Source organism: Lepisma saccharinum, chromosome 2, assembly GCF_977018435.1.
Source record: "Lepisma saccharinum chromosome 2, izLepSacc3.1, whole genome shotgun sequence".
NCBI lineage: Eukaryota > Metazoa > Arthropoda > Insecta > Zygentoma > Lepismatidae > Lepisma > Lepisma saccharinum.
Window position 1 is genome coordinate 11,401,244 of NC_139230.1, and position 21,244 is coordinate 11,422,487.

General features: G+C 39.2%; 1 protein-coding gene across 1 annotated transcript; it reads right to left on the bottom strand.

The window, feature by feature from the left end:
• Positions 1–5,076: 5,076 nt before the first annotated feature.
• LOC145984363 (plexin-2-like) lies at positions 5,077–21,240 on the bottom strand. The gene is made up of 4 exons (XM_083118023.1): positions 21,130–21,240; positions 15,960–16,205; positions 7,438–7,605; positions 5,077–5,245 (listed from the first exon to the last, which is right to left on the bottom strand). The coding sequence occupies exons 1-4, from the start codon at positions 21,163–21,165 to the stop codon at positions 5,165–5,167; spliced, it is 531 nt and encodes a 176-aa protein (XP_082974149.1). The 5' UTR covers positions 21,166–21,240; the 3' UTR covers positions 5,077–5,164.
• Positions 21,241–21,244: the final 4 nt, after the last annotated feature.

Sequence of the window (21,244 nt, forward strand, 5' to 3'; positions counted from 1 at the left end):
TATATGCCTCATATCTACTGTGCAGTGTCAGGTAAGTTTAAAAATGAAACGTATGAGGTGCCTAAGTCCGAATTTTTTCTACAAGCTTCCAAAAATGAAAAATTTTGAAAAACATTTGATGCTTTGTAACCCAGAGGAATAATCTGAGCTTTGCACCACATTGAGACCTCTTGATGCTTGACAAAATATTAAAATTTGGTGAAGGTTTTTTTTCGACTAACGAAGGTATTTAAGATTAAATTTTAGTCAAAATAAATGCTGTATAAATGGATAATAAACCTTTTCTGAGCAAGGCCTCATCTCCAGGAAGCTATCAACTCGTGGCAAGCCATGGCAATAATGATCCTTTAATATACACTATGTTGGCATTCGTCACCGGACACCCCATACCAGTACGTTAATCCGGTCGCAGCACCACATCAGTCTTGTGCAGGGCCACCTTTCATTGCAATGACGTCCGCAACCCTTCGAGGAAGACTTTCCACCAATTTACGATACGTCTCGAAGGGAATCTTGCCCCATTCCTCGTGCAAAGCGGCAAACAGCTCAGTGGTGTTTTTTGGGCAGCATGGCCTGGCTCTCCTGCGGCGCTCCAACTCGTCCCAAAGGTGTTCAATGGGGTTGATATCTGGACTTTGGGCTGGCCAATCAAGTTTTTGCACACCCATGTCCTCGAACCACGTGTTGATAATGCCTGCCGTATGACATGGAGCATTGTTGTGCTGAAACAGGTATGGGCCAATACCGAATTGTTCGCACCATGTTGGTAGCGCAGAATTGTCCAGAACTTTTTGGTATGCATCGGCATTCATGTTTCCCTGAACTGAAACAAGAGGACCAAGACCATACCACGAAAACCAGGACCACAATATGATGCCACCTCCGCCGAATTTCACTGTTGGTACGATACAGTCCTGCAAACAGCGTTCACCGGGCATACGCCACGCTCACACACATCCATCAAACCGCCACATCTGATAGCGTGATTCATCACTCCATAGGACGGATTTCCATTGTTCGAGAGTTCAATGGTGGCATTCCTTGCACCACTGTAACAGACTGGTCGTATTGCGAGCTGTGATATGCAGCTTGTTAACTGCTGCGCGACCATGAAAACCAAGTGCGACGATCTCCCGGCAGACAGTACGATCATTTGCAGCACTACTGGAAGCCGATCGAAACTCCTGTGTCACCATCTGTAATGACGCCTTCCGGTTTGACTTCACCACATGTTTGAAGCATCAACGGTCACGATCTATTAATATTTTCGGTTTACTGGGTGGGTGGGTGGGTGGCCGCGGTGGCTCAGTCGGTAACGCGTCTGACTACCATGCTAAAGGTCCCGGGTTCGATCCCCGGCCGGTTCAAATCCGGGAACTTTTCTAACGATGGAAGCGGCCCCGGCGCCCACCCAGCGTCGAATAACATGGGTACCTGGGGGAAACCCTGGGGGATAAAGGTGGTCAGGGGCATGATGCTGATCACATCACCCCCACTCATGACCGGATCAAGAAAGTGTGGGGTGTTACCCCCACACCCCCTATACGCCTTCATGGCATGGTGCTATGCACGGGGGAGCACTTTACCTTTTTTACTGGGTCTGGGTCTCCCTCTCTCTTCCACTTCACGATAACATCACTCACTATCGACCGGGGTATCTGAAATTTGTTGGAAATCTCGCGGGTCGAATGCCCAAACCTGTGGCTCCAGTGATGATCCCTCTTTCGGCCTCACTCAGTTCACGTTGTCTGTCCATATTGACTGCTGTAGCTGGTATGAGTGTATTCTCAACCGGCAACTCCTTTTATAGGTTGTATGATGTGTACAGACAATCCCGAGCACTTTTTGTGGGGTGTCCGGTGACGAATGGCAACATAGTGTACAGTGTGTCCGGATGAAAATATACCAATAAGAAATTTGAATATAACTGCAACCATTGGTGATAGAAATGTCCGCTTATATTTATTTGGAAGAGGGAATAATAGAATTTTATTGTAAGCAAAATAAAATTGCAGTACTCACCTCAATAGATCTCAATGTGAGCTCCTATCAAGTCGGTACTCAACCTCAACCCATACGTTGCCCAACGTTTGACGTGTCACAGATGCACATGCATTGATAATTCTTTCTCATAGATTGTCCAACCCTTACACAGGTGTTCTGAAGAGGGAATCATAGAATTTTTTTACCAGCAGATGTCAACAACAACAACGCAACATGAGTATGCACATGCGCCGCTTTGTTCTTTAGTAGTAAGTGAAATGGCATCATTTACTGTGCGTCAGAAAGTTGAGTGCTGTTTTTGGTTTGCGGAATTGAAGTCCCCTGTAACAGTGCAAAGGAGATTTAGGCAACAATATGGACAAGAACCACCAGATTGTCATTACATTGTTTGATGGCACAAACAATTGCTGGAAACTGGTTCTTTGTTGAGAAAGGCAGTGGTAAGAAGCGTGAGTGTGAGGAGAAAGTGGTTGCAGTGAAGGGAAGCTTTTCAGAGAAGTCCATGCAAATCAATTAGACGTGTGAGTTCACAACTGCAAATTCCACGTTCAACTGTGCACGATATCATACATAAAAGGTTAAGGCTTAGAGCGTACAAGTTACAGCTGGTTCAAAAACTTAGGTGCACTGACAAACCTGCTAGGTGTGACTTTGCTGTGAAAATGCTATCCCGCACTGACCAGGACAATGAATTCCTTACACATGTTGCCTTTTCTGATGAAGCTTCCTTCCATACATCGGGAATAGTGCATAGGCATAACTGCAGAATATGGGGTGAGCAAAATCCACATGCAGTTATTGAACATGAACGCGACAGCCCAAAGTTAAATGTGTGATGTGTTTTGTCACGAGATTCTGTAATTGGGCCTTTTTTCCTTTGAAGGGGCTACAGTTACAGGAGCAAGTTACCTTGAAATGTTAGAACAGTATGCTGTACCCCGTATACCTCATGGGTGCATATTCCAACAAGATCCCCCCCCCCCTGCATTATGCCCGTTGTGTCATGAACTTCGTATATAACCATTTCCCTGACAATTGGATTGGGAGGAGGTCCTATTAAATGGCCTCCAAGGTCACCAGACTTGTATCCTCTGGGCTTTTTTCTGTGGGTGTATGTCAAGACTATTGTCTACCGAACACCTGTGCAAGGGTTGGATGATCTATGAGAAAGAATTATCAATGCATATGTGTGTAACATGTCAAGCGTTGCGCAACGTATGGATTGAGGTTGAGTACAGACTTGATGTTTGTCGAGCCACCAAAGGAGCTCACATTGGGATCTACTGAAATGAGTACTACAATTTTCTTTTGCTTATCATAAAATTCTATTATTCCCTCTTCCAAATAAACTTAACCGGACATTTCTATCACCAACGGTTACCGAGTTATTCAAATTTCTTATTGGTATATTTTTATCCGGACACACTGTTACTGTATAAAACAAGTTTGAAATTTTTAAATGAAGAAATTGCAAGGCAAATGATAGATATAAATGCATTTAATATGTACACTTATTAAAAATGTATATTAAATATGAAACTGTATATTATATGTCGATACAGGATGAGTTAAAAGTCATAAACCACCCGAATAATTTTAAAATCCTTAGAGTATTAATGCAATTCACAAAATTCCCCATGAAAGTGTGAAACCTCAAGATTTAAAGATAGTCCATCTGGAAATGCAAAAAGTTTTAGATTCAACTTTCAGGAATGACAGTAGCTTGAAATTTTTCAGTTTGTATTACCATTTGAATTATGGTAAATTATACCCCATATTATTCCAAAAAGTTTTTTGTGTTTTGCTATAATATCTCTGCTTATCTTCAGTCTCCCCTTGGTTACATTGTATATACAGGCTGCCATTAGGAAGCACGAGTCCCTTATATTTTGAAAAATGAAAATGTATACACCTTCAATTCCTCGTAAAATTCTACACTAAAATTAACATGGTTATTAATATAGCATAATTATTACCCCACCTTCAATACAAGTATTTTCCTTGAGCCACCAATGAAATTTGACAGCATGGTGAGGACATCAAGACAAATAACTTTCTTTAATAACTTTTGCTACTTTAGGACCTGTTTCGGCCTTCTATCAGCCCCTCCAAAACATATTGTATCCTGTATGTATGTAGCAATCCATGCATTACTGATTCTTCATTGCAAACATACATAAGAGCCACGGTTGTCTAGTCGGTAGGGCATCTGGGGCTCACCCAGCCTGAAATAAATGGGCACCTGGGGCAACCTAGAGTAAAGGCAGCCAGAGCATGGTGCTGCTCACATCACCCTGCCACGGTCTATCCTCTTCTTGACATCTGTTCTCAATTTACCCACATTGCAAATTCTCCATTCTTAAATTTGGGGCATGGGTGCTCTGTTTCAATGCAAAGAATCACAAAGATGCGTGCACTCAATCGAACAATAGAGTTTATGACGGGAATGTTTAGAAGGTTGGGACCACAAACCAGAAACTCAACTGTGTTAGTGCTGAAATTTTCTTTTCACAGCAGGTTTGTTGTCCCTATTTTCTATTTCGGTTTCCTTTTCTGTAGTATGCATGCTGATTGCAAATGAAGCTGTATTGCTAATGTAGGCTTTTCTTTTATTTCATCTATTCTAATGTTTTCAATTCTTCATGAGAAATGAATGTGAATAAAAGAGTCAGTAATATTAATTATCTCGAAGGGTGAGGCCCTGTGTGGTGGCACGTGTCACACCCCTAACGGCAGTCCTGCAGGCCACATGCTATGACCAGGCCATAGTGTGTGTTGTTTTTTAGGGTGTTTCCATATCTTTTTATGGCTTGCAAGTATGTGTGCCATTCAGCGGTGTCTTTTCCAATAAAAAATATGTTGCATGTAAAATAATACAATATCCTTTATGAAAATTATACTTTGATATTTATTTCAAGAACTATCTCTAAACCAAACATGAATACTGTAGAAAACTACAGTTTGAGCTGGTCCAGATATTCTATACATGTACACTATTTACAAAATAATTTTAATTTAAAATTCTGTCACAAATGTATTGAACATTTTCATTAGATAGTCTCAAATGTTAGACATATGAATATGTAATACTCTTTTAACAATTCTAATACAGCATAGAATGAGGTTGAGTAGGAAAAATAGTTAAACAAGGTCATTCCAATCAAGGATGCTCAGTGGTGAGAATTGGAGATTGATAACGTAACCTTCCTATCACATATCTCTTATTTCCACAAATGACCACCTGAAAGAAGAAAAGTAGTTGGCATAACATTACAGGTAGCAATTGTTTCCTGAATTATGTTCTATGCAGATAGCAAACTAGATTTAAAATTGTAACTGTTTTTAAGATATGTTACTCTAGAAAGTCATGATCATAATAATATGCTGGTTCTGCAGCATAATTTGATATGATTCTAAAAGAAAATTGGTGAGAGGTATTATACACAAAACCATGCTTATTGACTTTACTCCCCATAGCAAAACAAGACTAACTTTTACCATCATATATTTTGAGACCCTATGTTACTATTGTCAAGATTATCATGTATAACTGATTCGATCTTTCAGGCCTCCCCGATGGTGCAGTGGTAGTATCATCACCTTGTAACCAAGGGGTCCCAGGTTAGATTCCTGGTGGAGGCACATAGTGGTTCGGATCCCACTTTAAAAAACTGTAGGTCCAGTCCCGATTAGCCTTACTATGCATAAAGTGGACTTAAAACACCAAATTAATCAAGATTTGATCTTTCATATTAAACATATGAAATTTGTAATCATCATTTTGGTAAATGTGTCATTGTAATGTGAAATTAAATTCTTAAAATCTAGCAGTTAGCCTGAACCCTACAGAATAGTATATGAAATACATATAGTGAAATTTAGTTAAACATCACACTTGTAAAATATTTGTCATAAATATTCCTAAAAAGAGGAAAGAGTTCTTTACACTGTAATTTTTACCCATGAAATTTTCCTGAAAACCCGGAATTATACAGGGCATCATTCATAGACTAACACCATATGCTAATGAAATTATAGGTGATTATCAATGTGGATTTAAACGTAACAGATCAACTACAGATCAAATTTTTCACATCAGACAGACACTTGAAAAAAAGTGGGAATATAATCAAAATGTCCATCAGCTATTCATTGATTTCAAAAAAGCATATGATTCGGTGAAAAGAGATAAATTATATAATATATTAGTAGAGTTTCGAATACCTAAGAAGCTTGTTAGTATGATAAAAATATGCACCAGTGAAACAGAAAGAAATATTCGTGTGGGTATTAATATGTCTGACAAATTTACAATTCATGATGGGTTAAAACAAGGAGATGCATTATCTCCATTGCTCTTTAATTTTGCCTTAGAATATGCTGTTAGGAAGGTAAAAGAAACTAAAGGACGACTACAATTAAATGGTGTGACTCAGTTGTTAGCATATGCAGATGATGTAGACTTAATGGGGGATGATGTGAATACAATTAAGAATAATGCTAAAATATTTTTCAAAACTGCTAAAGAGATAGGTTTGGAAGTTAACAAAGGAAAAACTAAATATATGCTTACAGGCCGAAACAAAGTGTTAGGTAATAATCAAAATCTAATTATTGATAACAACTCGTTTGAACCAGTTTCCAAATTCAAATACTTAGGAGAAATATTAACAAATGAAAATTATATTAAAGAAGAAATAAAAAGTAGGCTTAATTCACGAAATGCATGTTACTTCTCTCTTCATAAACTTTTGTCTTCTCGTTTAATATCTAAAAAACTAAAAGTTAAAATATACAAAACTGTAATTTTGCCTGTAGTATTATATGGATGTGAAACTTGGTCCCTTACATTGAAAGAGGAACATAAATTGAGAGTATTTGAAAATAAGATTCTTAGGAAAATCTTTGGACCTAAAAGGGATGAGGAGACAGGTGAGTGGAGAAGGTTACATAATTTAGAACTACATAATTTGTATTCATGTCCAGATATTATTAGAATAATTAAATCAAGAAGACTTAGGTGGGCAGGCCATGTGGCACGAATGGGAGAGGAAAGAGAAGTTTACAGGATTCTTGTTGGGAAACCTGATGGTAAGAGACCTGTAGGAAGGCCAAGACGAAGATGGAGGGACAACGTTGAGATGGACCTAAGGGAAATCGGTAGGGATGGAAAAGAGTATATAGATCTTGCTCAAGATAGGGAAAGATGGAAGGCCTGTGTTGCTGCAGCCATGAACCTTCGGGTTTAAGAAGGCTAGAGAGTTAGTTAGTTAATTAGTTATCATTCATAAAGAATTTCCCTGATTACAAAATGTTCATGCTGGCAAACTCATCAGTGAAAAACTGTTAGTGAAATACTACCAAGGAGAGAGAGAGAGAGAGAATAGATTAGGAAACTGGAAATGCAGGAGCTTAGTATCAACCAGTACTTACAACAACTGGTACTTCATTGTCATTTGTATTTCCTTCATCATCTATTGCTGGAGGCTGAGTAGCTGGTGGTTTACATGTTAATTGCGTGCGTGAAACCGAAGTTATAACACAACGGCTGTTTCCAATTAAAACTTCAAAATCCATCTCGCAAACATTCAAATTCTGTCCCTGTGAATGGAGTAAACTAGATTGTAAATGGCAATGATTACGTTATTTTATCAAAGAACATTCAATAAAGGTAAAAGTTAAATCTAGTTCTGTATATATCTGTGCTGTTTTTGATTTGTCATAGTGGCAAATTGTGCTAATAAACTTGCATTTATTTTCATTTTACAAATAAGAAAGAATGGTGCAGCTTAGAATTTAAACTGAAAGTGGTAGTTTTGATTTCTGAAGATGAAACAATTATCTTTATTATTAATTACATTTTTGTATTTTCTGCTGTCAAGAATGCAGGTTGAATATCCTTTTTCTTTGTCTTCCAATGGTGCTTAAATTATTTAAATCTCAACTGATTTGGAAATAATATTCTATGTGGATTTCCCATCAAAATTGTCCCTATGACATTGGTTTGTACAGCCATGGAAACCTCTATCCTATTTTCAGTAGGATCATTAGAACCCAGTAGTGTCCATGACTGTATTAGGGTGCTGCATCGGAGGCTTTCGCTAGAGTCCCACCATTGTTTACACAGATGATGCTAGAGCGCGCACAGGATTGAGAGGAGTTGCTTGCTATGTGACTTGAGTGAGCAGTGCTCGATTGGGTAGACTGAGTGGCTGACAGTGCTAGGCATTACCCTGTTAAATATGGTACATGGAATGCTGTGTTGTTATTAGTGTGTGTAATTTCACAGAATACAACTTTTCGTTTTCTGTAAAGTCATACAGGGTGTGTCATAAGTAATAGCGCAAACTGACACAGGTGAAAGTACATGATAATAAACTGCTCGCCATTAAAAATGCAACACCCAGAAGGAGTAATCGGAATCGGACGAAATGTGCACAGTGTGTAGAGGAGAGGTGCAGAAGGAAATGATTAGGTGTTCAAGGCCGTCATGCCTCATGTGCACCTGCCATGCCATCTGGTAAGTGGTACCTGTAGCAGGTCAGATAGGTGCAGAAAAGCAGTGAAAGTGCATGGTCGTGAGTGTAGTGTGTTAAAATTGGTCAGCAATGCCACGTCGTCGAATACGGCAGTGATTCCAGCAGGTTTCCCAGTTCGATCGCAGCCGAATTGTTGCATACCGTGAATGCGGATTATCCTACCGTGAGATCGGTGCCCGTGTTTAGGATGGAATGCATCCACAGTGATCCGTGTATGGAACCAGTGGGTGCAGGAAGGCACTGTAGAGCGACGTAGAGGTTCACAACGTCCGCATCGGATGACGGAACGAGAGGACAGACGTCTGATACACATGGCCCTTACAGACAGAACGGCCACGTCAACGAGGATTGCGCATGAAGTACGGGATGTTTTACAACGTCCAGTGTCCCCACGAACCGTTCTTCGTCGTTTGGCGAACCGGGGAATTTTTTCCCGGTGCCCACTGTTGCGGATTCCTCTGACGCTAGAGCATAGGCGTTTGCGTCTGAGATGGTGCCAAGACCGTCATGCATGGATGGCGGAGTGGAATGCTGTAGTGTTCTCTGATGAATCCCGCTTCTGTATACAACATCATGATGGATGTACATGCGTGTGGCGGCACCGTGGCACTAGGCTTCATGACGCCTGCATCATGCATCATCACACAGGGCCTTCATTGGGTATCATGGTATGGGGTGCCATCGCCATAGGTGTTCGTTCGCATCTCGTACGCATTCAAGGGACATTGAACAGCCAACGGTACATCACACAGGTTCTCTCACCCCTGTTGCTGTCCCATTAATCCATGCACTGCATAATGCCACTTTTCAACAGGATAACGCGCACCCCCATGTTGCAAGGAATGTCCTCGCATTTATGGAAGCTAACCACGTGCCCCTGCTTCCTTGGCCAGCACGTTCGCCGGATATTTCGCCAATTGAACATGTCTGGTCCATGGTGGGTCGCCGGCTGGCCCAACTCAGGTTTACGGCACGTAATGTTGAAGATCTCTGGCACCGTGTGGAAGCCGCTTGGGATGCCATACCGCAAGCAGACCTCGATAGACTCATTCTGTCCATGCCTCGCCGTGTTGCAGCAGTTATTGCCGCTCGTGGAGGCTGTACACGCTACTAGCTCCTTGGGGTTATGCAACCATGTTCTACGTGTCACATGTCACACCACCGAGCTCTAACTGTAATCATTTTCTTATCTTATTATGAACTACATATTTGCCAAGTTTCGTGTTTCTATCTCATTTCCTTCTGGGTGTTGCAATTTTAATGGCGAGCAGTGTAGAAGCAAAAAAGTCTCAGTAAACATGGGTCTGCAAACAAGTCATTTTCGGGATAATCACAAATGTGTGATTACAAGCTGCCACTGACTTCATTGTTTGTAAACATCGTCCTAGTTGATAAAATGCTAATAATGTGTGTGAATGTGTGGTTACAAGCAGTCATTGATTGCATTTTGTAAACACAGAGTGCTTTACTCCTTGCGTGGTCCGAGGTTTATTTATTTATCAACATTCTCAAGATGTAATAAACAGTGGTCTGAATTACTAATCGGCACTGTTACGTCAGTTGAGTGTACGATAGTTGCATCATCCACCCACCTCCGTGTCAGTGTTTTTATCAACGCGCCAAAACGACAAAGCTCCCTGGTTCGAATCCTGGCGTGAGCACGTGTTCTTTGTGAGTGTTTATTCTTCGATATCATCACTCATATTCGTATTCGTGATTGGACAAAGGTGGTAGAGGAGCGAAGTAAAATAAACCAAATCAATCAGTAGTTGGATCATCCACAACAATGACGTCTACTGTTGTGCAGAGGCGCTTGCAATTCAGGTAGGTTTTTAATGACTTGCGTCATGCAGAAAGGTATAAAACACCACAGTTCAAAACATTTGTTGCTTAGTGAGGCATCTTATTTTCTAGCTAAAACATGCATGGATGATGTTTTATTGAAAACCCAGCTGACTTCAGGCAATTAAACAATACCTGTGGTGACTAATACCATACGTAAATTTTTAAGCAAAAAAGGGCCTACCCTTCCTTCGGACTTGGCGTTCCCACCTGAAATGTCCATGCTACGCCACTGTAAAGAATAATTATATTCTTGCGGTAAGGAATCGTTGTCATTTAACAAATTTTATTGATTTATTCCATCAGCATTATTTAAAATGTAGTTCCATACTGAACTTACCAACTTAACAAAGGCACTTTGATTGCTAAATGATGCATTTTCCTTGTGTTGCAGAGCAGGTTCAGATTTTGGAGTATTGCAATGTTTTACACAGTCCGTTCGAAGAATTTTTAGAATATTGATGTTTTGTCAAAGGGACCACCCCCGAATAAATATCTGTGAATGTTTTACAGGTTTCATCGTATTTAAGAAGGTAATTTTTCCGGTGCAACTTTCCTCCGTACAACATGTCTTTTGTTACTCAAGCTGAAGAGCCGATTCATAGGTGGAACGACCTTGGCAGAAAGAAACTCTGATAGGCACCATGTTGACAAAAGACTCAAGAAGTCCCGCAACCGACAGAACTCGAAGCGCTCGGATCCTAAGGTGACATACACTTTGGTTGAACACAAACGGATGCATTGGTAGGAAATGCAGTGATTTTATGGACCATCGGGGACCTTTTGAAAACACTTTTTCCCTTCATGCACACCAGGGGGCCTAAGCCAGGTCACCCCTTCCCACAAAATCATCTCTTCATCTGGCTCTGGTTATCTGCCGTGCCAAAATGCACTGCAGGTAGCTAGGACTTTCTGGGTTAATTACTTTATGGTTCAGCACGGACATAGGCTTTTCAAATTGCAAGAGACAAAATTATACTGTTTGTCCCTTTTCTGGCGGGAGATGAATGACAAAGATGTCGCGGTTTCTTCAGGTTCCCACACACAACCCTTGTGCTCATAACCTGCAATGAAGGGAAAGGCCATAATGAGCCTTTGTAATGTACCGACTTTATATCTTTCTGCTTCTTTTTGCCCTACTGTGTTGATTGGTCGACAATTGATGACTGTCAGCTAGTTCGAAGAAGAGTTTGATCCGAGAAGTGGTTTCATAGTTAGCTTCTGTAAACGTGAGGTTCCGGTAGGATCACGGAGTGCTTGAGATCTCATTTTCATGCATTGCGAGTGAAATCGTTCACGTTTGTCACGTATTTCATGATTTTATCACTAGACAGTGTCTTGTGTAGTAGTTGTGGTGTGTAGTTTGTTTATGTTTATATTGTGTAGTAGTTGTGGTGTGTTTGTGTTTATATTGTGTTATAGATGTGATGTGTTTGTGTGTGGCTTGTGTAGTAGTTGTGCTGTCAAATGTGTTTGTGTTCGTCTTGTGTAGTAATTGTGCTGTCTAATGTGTTTGTGTTTGTCTTGTGTAGTAGTTGTGGTGTGTTTGTGTTTATATTGTGTTATAGTTGTAATGTGTTTGTGTGTGTCTTGTGTAGTAGTTGTGCTGTCTAATGTGTTTGTGTTTGTCTTCTGTAGACAAACCCATTCATATTGGGGGTTAGGCGTAGAGCTGACAACTCTGCACTGTAAAAAAAAATGTCAAGAAACAGCAATATAAGGCCATGGATGTTCCCAAGGTAAAATATTCCGGAGGTAAAATAGTCCCCCGTTCGGATCTCCGGGTGGGGACTACTTTGGGAGGTCCCTGGACTAAGGATAAGATCTACGTTAGGAATAAGGATATTAAATTAGGCACCTGGAATGTTCTGAGCCTTTACCGGCCTGGGGCATTTCAGTGTACAGTTAATGAGATAGTTAGGTATAAATTAGATGTAGTAGCTGTCCAGGAAGTTAGGTGGCCAGGAGAAGGGAATTGTAAAACTAAAAATTATACTTTTTTCTATGGTGGTACTGAAAATCATAATTTTGGAACAGGCTTTTTCATAAATAATAGAATTATCTCGGCTCTTAAAACAGTAGAATTTATTAATGATAGGATATCATATGCAGTTTTACAGGGTAGGTGGTGTAAAATTATTTTAATAAACATACATGCACCAACGGAAGATAAAGATGATAATACTAAAGATGATTTTTATACAGAGTTAGAACAGGTCTTTGATAAATTTTCTCAGTATGATATGAAAATTCTGTTAGGTGACTGTAATGCACAGATTGGCAAAGAAGAGACATTTAAACCCACGATTGGTAAAGAAAGTCTTCATGAATTAAGTAATGATAATGGTATAAGATTGATTACTTTTGCAACCTCAAAGAATTTAATTGTGAAAAGTACCACTTTTAAACATAAAGATGTCCATAAATATACCTGGTCTTCTCCAGATGGTAAAACTCATAATCAGACAGATCATATTCTCATTGATAAGAGAAGGCATACTAGTATAATTGACGTTCGTACACATAGAGGTGCTGACTGTGCCAGTGACCATTATTTAGTAATTGCTAAATTAAGAGAAAGACTCTCAGTGATAAATCATAAGCAAAAAAATCTAAAAGTTCTAAAATTTGATACAGGAAAGTTTACTCATGAAAGAATTAAGAAAGATTACCAAATTAAACTGTCAAATAGATTTGATGTTTTGCAGGATTTAAATGATGATGAAAATATAAATGAAACAGACGTAAATAAGAATTGGGAGCACATACGTAATGCAATAGAATCAGCAGCTAAAGAAAGTATAGGATACCATAAACCAAGAAAAAGTAAGCCATGGTTTGATAATGAATGTCATAATCTAATAGAAATAAGAAATCAGGCTAGACTTAGGTGGTTAAATAACTCTAATTATACAAATCTAAACAATTATAATAGAATAAAGCGAGAAGTTAACCGCACGTTTAGAAGTAAAAAAAGAGATTACTTGAAAAGCAAAATTAACGAAATTGAAACAAACAGCAAAAATAAAAATATCAGAGATCTATATAAAGGTGTAAATGAGTTTAGAAAGGGGTGGCAACCTAAAGTAAACTTGATAAAAGATAAAGACGGTGATTTTCTAGCTGACCCAAGCGATATTCTAAATAGATGGAAGAACTACTTTAATGACCTTTTAAATGTCCATGTAGGAGATAAATCAGAAGTAAATGAAGTCCACACAGTAGAACCTTTAGTTCCAGAACCTAACTTGACTGAAGTTAAAGATGCTATTAAAAGGCTAAAGAATAACAAAGCACCTGGCATTGATTTAATACCAGCTGAGTTAATTAAATATGGTGGAAATTCCTTAATATGTCAAATTCATAAATTAATTTGTTTAATATGGAATAAAGAAGAAATCCCTCAACAGTGGAAAGAATCCATAATTGTTCCTGTGTTTAAAAAAGGTGATAAAATGAACTGCAATAATTACCGTGGAATTTCTCTACTCTCAACAACTTACAAAATATTGTCTAACATTCTTTTAACAAGACTAACCCCATATGCTAATGAAATTATAGGTGATTATCAATGTGGATTTAAACGTAACAGATCAACTACAGATCAAATTTTTCACATCAGACAGACACTTGAAAAAAAGTGGGAATATAATCAAAATGTCCATCAGCTATTCATTGATTTCAAAAAAGCATATGATTCGGTCAAAAGAGAGAAATTATATAATATATTAGTAGAGTTTGGAATACCTAAGAAGCTTGTTAGTATGATAAAAATATGCACCAGTGAAACAGAAAGTAAATTTCGTGTATGTATTAATATGTGTGACAAATTTACAATTCATGATGGGTTAAAACAAGGAGATGCATTATCTCCATTGCTCTTTAATTTTGCCTTAGAATATGCTGTTAGGAAGGTAAAAGAAACTAAAGAAGGACTAAAATTAAATGGTGTAACTCACTTGTTAGCATATGCAGATGATGTAGACTTACTAGGGGATGATGTGATTATAATTAAGAATAATGCTAAAATATTTTTCAAAACTGCTAAAGAGATAGGTTTGGAAGTTAACAAAGATAAAACTAAATATATGCTTACAGGCCGAAACCAAATGTTAGGTAATAATCAAAATCTAATTATTGATAACAACTCGTTTGAACCAGTTTCCAAATTCAAATACTTAGGAGTAATATTAACAAATGAAAATTATATTAAAGAGGAAATAAAAAGTAGGTTTAATTCAGGAAATGCATGTTACTTCTCTCTTCATAAACTTTTGTCTTCTCGTTTAATATCTAAGAAACTAAAAGTTAAAATATACAAAACAGTAATTTTGCCTGTAGTATTATATGGATGTGAAACTTGGTCCCTTACATTGAAAGAGGAACATAAATTGAGAGTATTTGAAAATAAGATCTTAGGAAAATCTTTGGACCTAAAAGGGGTGAGGAAACAGGTGAGTGGAGAAGGTTACATAATTTAGAACTACATAATTTGTATTCATGTCCAGATATTATTAGAATAATTAAAACAAGAAGACTTAGGTGGGCAGGCCATGTGGCACGAATGGGAGAGGAAAGAGGAGTTTACAGGATTCTTGTTGGGAAACCTGATGGTAAGAGACCTGTAGGAAGGCCAAGACCAACATGGAGGGACAACGTTGAGATGGACCTAAGGGAAATCGGTAGGGATGGAAAAGAGTATATAGATCTTGCTCAAGATAGGGAAAGATGGAAGGCCTGTGTTGCTGCAGCCATGAACCTTCAGGTTTAAGAAGGCTAGGGAGTTAGTTAGTTAGTTAGTGGTCTGAGGTTTGCTCTTTGTTTACAAGACAGAACATTTCCGAGAGGTGGCATTGGAATCAAACAGGATGACATTTACAAACACTGAAGTCAGTGACGGCTTGAAGTTTTGTGGCCTCCATAGCAGAATGGTTAACACACCACTCTAAGATGCCAGAGGTTCTGAGTTCGAATCCCAGACTGGGCATGGTGTTCTGAGTGAGTCCCCCTTCATCAATTCCGTCATATCATCACTCATCATCATCTTTGTGACAGCCAAAAGTGGCAGAAATGCAAAGTAAAATAAACCCAATCAATCAAATAGTGTTTTAAGTTGACAATATTAGTTACTCTGCTCTGTGTACATTCCTGGAGGATGACACTGAAGGCAATCATCTGTCCATCAACCCACTAGGAGTGTTTGTCTTGAGTATATTACAATCGTGGCTGGTAGACTTGAACAGATATGGATGAGCAAGTAGGGCACCCTGCAGCATTCTAGCTTATACATTGGTGATTTCAAAAAGAAATGCTGGTAATTAATGCACAAAGACATAAGAAATAAAACTGTGCATTTTATACAATTGTTTTTAAATATGTAAATTTGATTTCAAGTTTTACCATTTCTTATTTCATATTGTTTCAAGCTTTTAGAAACATTGACTAGGTCTATTTGCTTTCAAGCTGTACCATTTAATTTATTTGGCCTAATGATGTGTGATTGAAGCAAAATGCAGTACACATTTAACATAATTTCCTGTTGATATTGTAAATTGTTAATGCACTAAAACTTACATAAAGTGTTAAGTAATCACTTTTATAATGCTTTATTGCTGCATTTCCTCCAAATGTTTCCATTGTTGGTGTGGGATACAATGAGAAAAATGTGTGTAGTTTTGAGGATAAATTCTGCAGGTTTTGGCTGTCATCCATAAGGAACCCAAATTCCAGTTGTAGGGGTGATTCAACCTGAAGCATTTCAGAAACATGTATTGATGGAGATTCACAAAGCATCTCATGGTTGTTCTGCACAGTACATTCCTATTAAGAAGTAAAGATATATTAACAATTTACCTTGCAAAGAATGATCTTCCTATACGTAACATTTTGGAATTAATAAGTATTATAATACATAATGTCTGTTAGTTACCATTAAGCATTGCTTAAAAACATATCGACAAAAGGCATTCAGATATATTTACCTAGGTTAATGTGTAAAAAAAAAGGGGGAGCAGTTGTTTCTATGTATCTAAACAATCTATTCACCTTTTCTAGTTCAGTCAATGAATAATTATTGGAACTTTCTAGGAGTGGCTTAGCAACAGGAATTTTAACTTCTAAATTCCAACTAGAAGAACAGAACCACAAGAAATATTCACACCACCTCTCCCAACACTATTGTTGATATTTCATTGTTTTCTTTTGTATACATATGAAGATGTGATATGCTTGAAGTACATAATACTAGTATGGTATGTTTGTTGAAAAGGTGTTTTCATAAAAAAAAAAAGCTTAAAGTTCAGGGTTTTCAAATGTTCATGTACTGTATATATGCACACAAAGAAAAATTGGCAGAACTATTTGTGATAGAGTTGAAGCCTGTTTTATTTCTTTGTCTGAAGGCCCATGCTTTCATAGAAAGTGAAATTTCAGCATCCCACCCCCCAACATGTGCAGAAGAAGAATGGGAATTTTACACAAATAGGTGAGCCACTAACAAGGGCAGATGAAAGGTGTACGTTGGTGACCACCCCCTCCGAGGACCTAGTTTATTTTTTCATATATTGGTAAATAATTTACACAGTTTGAATGAAATATAACACACATAGTGTCAATTAAGGATCATACAAGAATGGAATAAAGGGGCCCCACTTCCGAGGGGTGACAGACCTTTAAGGGCCTTATTTTATTTCTTCAATAATATGCATGGTTGAAATGCAACATGGCAAATATTGTGGTATTTTCCAAAGAACTACCATTATGGAAGAGATGGGGGCGATGAAAGGTATGAGGCAATAAGAGACAGGGGGTGAACAAAGATAAGAATGCTGAAGAATAGGGGTGACGATGAGATGCAGGGGGTGAACAGAGATAAGAATGATGAAGGATGAAGCCGATGAATGATAAGAATGATGAAAGGTATGAGGCGATGGGTTACAGGGGTCGAATAAAGATAAGAATGACCGAAAGATAGGGGCAACGAACAATAGGAGGCAATGAGAGACAGGGGCGAACCAACATTATGATGATGAAAGGGGGAGGGCCAATGAAAGATAAGCATGAAATGAACTTAAGGTGAAGGACTATAATAATGTTACTAGGGTGGATCAAAGGAGTCTGGAGATGACCGCCCCTTTACAGGGGATCTAGAAAATATTCCCATCACTTCTACCTCCTCACTTTTTTTTTTTTTTTTTTTTTGCATGCATGCATGCACAGTTACTGTGGAAAAGCCGAGAGAGCAGCTGGCATGTACACGAATGCTACTAGGGTGGTGATGAAAACATTTACGCGAACTAAATAATAATAATCCGTTGCGCAACAGCCCATGAAGGGCCTAGGCATACCTACCGACTGCCGATCTCCCTCCCACGCTTTCCTTCGTCACCTCTAAGCGTGGAGATCTTCAACCAGTATTGGAATAGTCGGGGGGTCAGCCCGACGTATCCCCAGCCGTTATAGTAGGTCTTCTCGACCGGATTACGCTCACTCACTCGGAGCTCCCCAATTTCCTCACGATGGTGGGTTGCCACCGGCCCTATACGCAGCCCGAATAAATTCCGACCAGAGCCGGATTCGAACCTACGCCGTCCCGCAGCGAACGATCTCAAGACGAGTGAACGCCTTAACCCGCTCGACTACGGAGGAGGACATTTACGCGAACTACAACTATTAATCTCAGTAACTTTCTGCAAGAGTAAATTCAAGGCTTGGGCAGGCGATCATTCTTCTTCTGTGCCTTTCACAAGGGCTTTTTTTTTTTTTTTAGTTATTTATAAATTTGCAAAGTTGGAATGATATATATCAAACACTGAGGTATTTTATGACATACCCAAGAGCTAAAAATTAGCAACTATGGGAGGTAACACAGCAGTGCTTTTCTTGCCTGTTTGAACAAGACGTAGGTTAAGCTGCTCCACTGTTCCCGACAGTTGCATCTATTGTAATAAAAAAATCAATTAGTTGTCAATTATTAGTCTTTATTTTATTGAAGTTAAAGAACTTAGAATGATTTGTGTGCTCAACAAACATTGTTGTATTTTATACAGTGCTATAAAAACCAGAGATGCAAGCGGTGCTTCAAGCTTTGGGGCCGTGGACCCCCATCCAACTTTTTTTTTAAAATTTAGGATGAATATTCCTTTATTTCTTAGTTCTAAAGTTAAATAAAGATAAAATTGAAGAAAACAATAATGTATTTGGTCTAGGAATTAATTCGTGCAGTTGTTACGCACACATTGAAGCTGTAGTTCAAACTCAAAATACATAAATACCTTAAGAAAAATATTCTCCATTGCGAGCCACCACTTTCACCCATCTGTCAGGCAAGTTACGGATTCCGTGGTGAAAGAAGTCCTCATCCTTTGAAGCGATCCAGTCAGAGACCTATTTTTCGATATCTTCTGAAGAAGTGAACCGCTGTCCAATCAAATCGTTATTCATGCAATCGAACAAGTAGTAGTCCGAAGGTGCAACGTCTGGTGAATACGGCGGGTGGGGTAAAACTTCCCATCCAACATTTTCTAAATAGGTTTTGACCGGTTTTGCGACATGTGGGTGAGTGTTATCATGTTGAAAAATAAGTTTATCATGTCTGTTCTCCCATTCTGGTCATTTCCTGGCCAGAGCTTGCTTCAAACACATTAATTGTCGTCGATAACGTTCTCCATTAATAGTTGCACTCGGTTGCAGCAGCTCATAGTACACCACACCTTTCATATTCTACCATATGCACAGCATAACCTTTGCACAGTGAATATCTCATTTCGGTTGTGATGGACCTGGTTCACCTGGCTTCACCCAGGCCTTTTTTCGTTTCGGGTTCTCGTAATGGATCCACTTCTCATCACCAGTAACAATGCGATGCAAAAACCCCTTTCTTTTCTGTCTTTGAAGCAGCAATTCGCAAATGGTTTTTCGTCTTTCAACATCTCTGTCTTTCAATTCATGTGGAACCCAATGTGACATCTTTTGAATCATTCCCATGACTTTGAGGCATTTGGAAACTGTTGTTTGATCAACGCCTAATGCTTCTGCAAGTTCTTCCTGCGTTTGACACGAATCCTGATCGAGCAATGCTCTCAATTCTTCGTCTTCAAATTTTTTTGGCTGTCCAGGTCGCTCTTGGTCTTCCAGGCCGAAATCACCACTTCTAAACCGTGCAAACCACTTCTGACACGTTCGCTCAGCTAGCGCATGGTCACCATACACTTCCACCAAAATACGATGACTTTCGGTACCACTTTTCTGCATGTTAAAGTAATGAAGCAGAACATCCCGCAAAAACACTTTATCTGGCACAAACTGCGCCATGTTCAGTTGACTACAAAATGCTGTTGTTGACATGTCAATCAACTGCCCTATGCTACGAACGATGCGCGCTGACAGGAGTTTTCAACGCATGTGTGGATACACGGAACTGTGGGACGATACGCTCGTTACGCCATCTCTTGTCCAGGTGCACGAATTAATTCCTAGACCAAATATCACTTATTGATCACTTATTAATGCGACGTCACTACTTTCATCCTGGAACACAACTATTACACTTCTTTCCTGGATTAATTTACTGTGTTTGATTTCCTCACTTTACCCGTAACTGTTTCCTGTGTAGAACGTGCACTTTCGAAACTTCAGCCAATAAAATATTATCTGGGGAATAGTGCTCCTCGGGAAAGGTAAACAAACATGTCAATTTTGCACAATGAGCACAGGCAAACGGAATGGCTAAACGTTGAACATGCTGGGGAGGAGGGGGCAAAAACATGACACACGGCTCTGTCTCGAGCAGTTTAGTCATGACAGTGATTTTATGACATATATGGTAGGACCGTAGTTTGTGAGGGAAGTGTGCTGGGTGCCAAAAGTTCAGGGGGGGGGCATTGTAATGGGTGTCCACCCCCTCCAAGAGAATGTTTTTTATCCGCCACTGGCCCCTAAGCACATTAAGTATTTTTGTTTAGCACTGCATGCTTGAAGAGCACACTTGAAAAGACCCTGTCAGTAGAGGTGTGTACACACACAAAAGGGTTTTGGCAGTTAAATGCACATGAAGAGGTTCTCTTGTTATGAACCAGGTGATTTCTGAAGAAGATTGCGAGAGCTAACAGCACAGCCATTAATTTAGAAGCTGAGAATTGTCTAGAATTTTCTCAAAACACCAAACTGTGACTTATGTGCATTAATTTTCAAGGGAGAAGCTCAATGTTTCATCCATTTTAGGATTTTTTTCTGTGAAGTTGATATCTATTGGCATTATGGCGAACAAAAGGCTAATGGTGCAGGGAGGGAGACATCTATAGGCCTATTCGTCAACTATTATTGCCAGGAGAGCTTCGTCATATTTAACTGGAGAACTGTAACTGCATATCGTCTAGTTTTTAGACACCTCTAACTAAAACTAAACTCCATAGTGCAACAACCCCCTAATGGCCAGGGCCTGCCATAGCAGCTGTTTCATCAGGCGATATGTGGTCAGTGCATCTGGTCCCATCGCCACTGTTTTCTGGCTTTCGTGATCGGAGCCCACTACTTCTTTTCAAATAGCTTCCCCAATTGTCCTCACAATGCTGGGTCAATGCTGAACTTTTGGGGGCTCCCACTGGGAATCAAACCTGGGACCACTTGCACCAAAGGCCAGAGCACTAGCCATTTGGTTATGTAGGAGCTCTTTAGACATCAATTCTCCTTTTAGTTTCCAAATTAAATATTGAAGTCTATATTTGTAGCTAAAACATATACTTACACCATAGAATACTTTGTCTTCATAGTATACATACATCTGAGGATTTTGAACATGTGCTAAATTTTTACCAGAGACATGCACATCAATTCCTCCATCGGGAATTCCTTTCAGTACA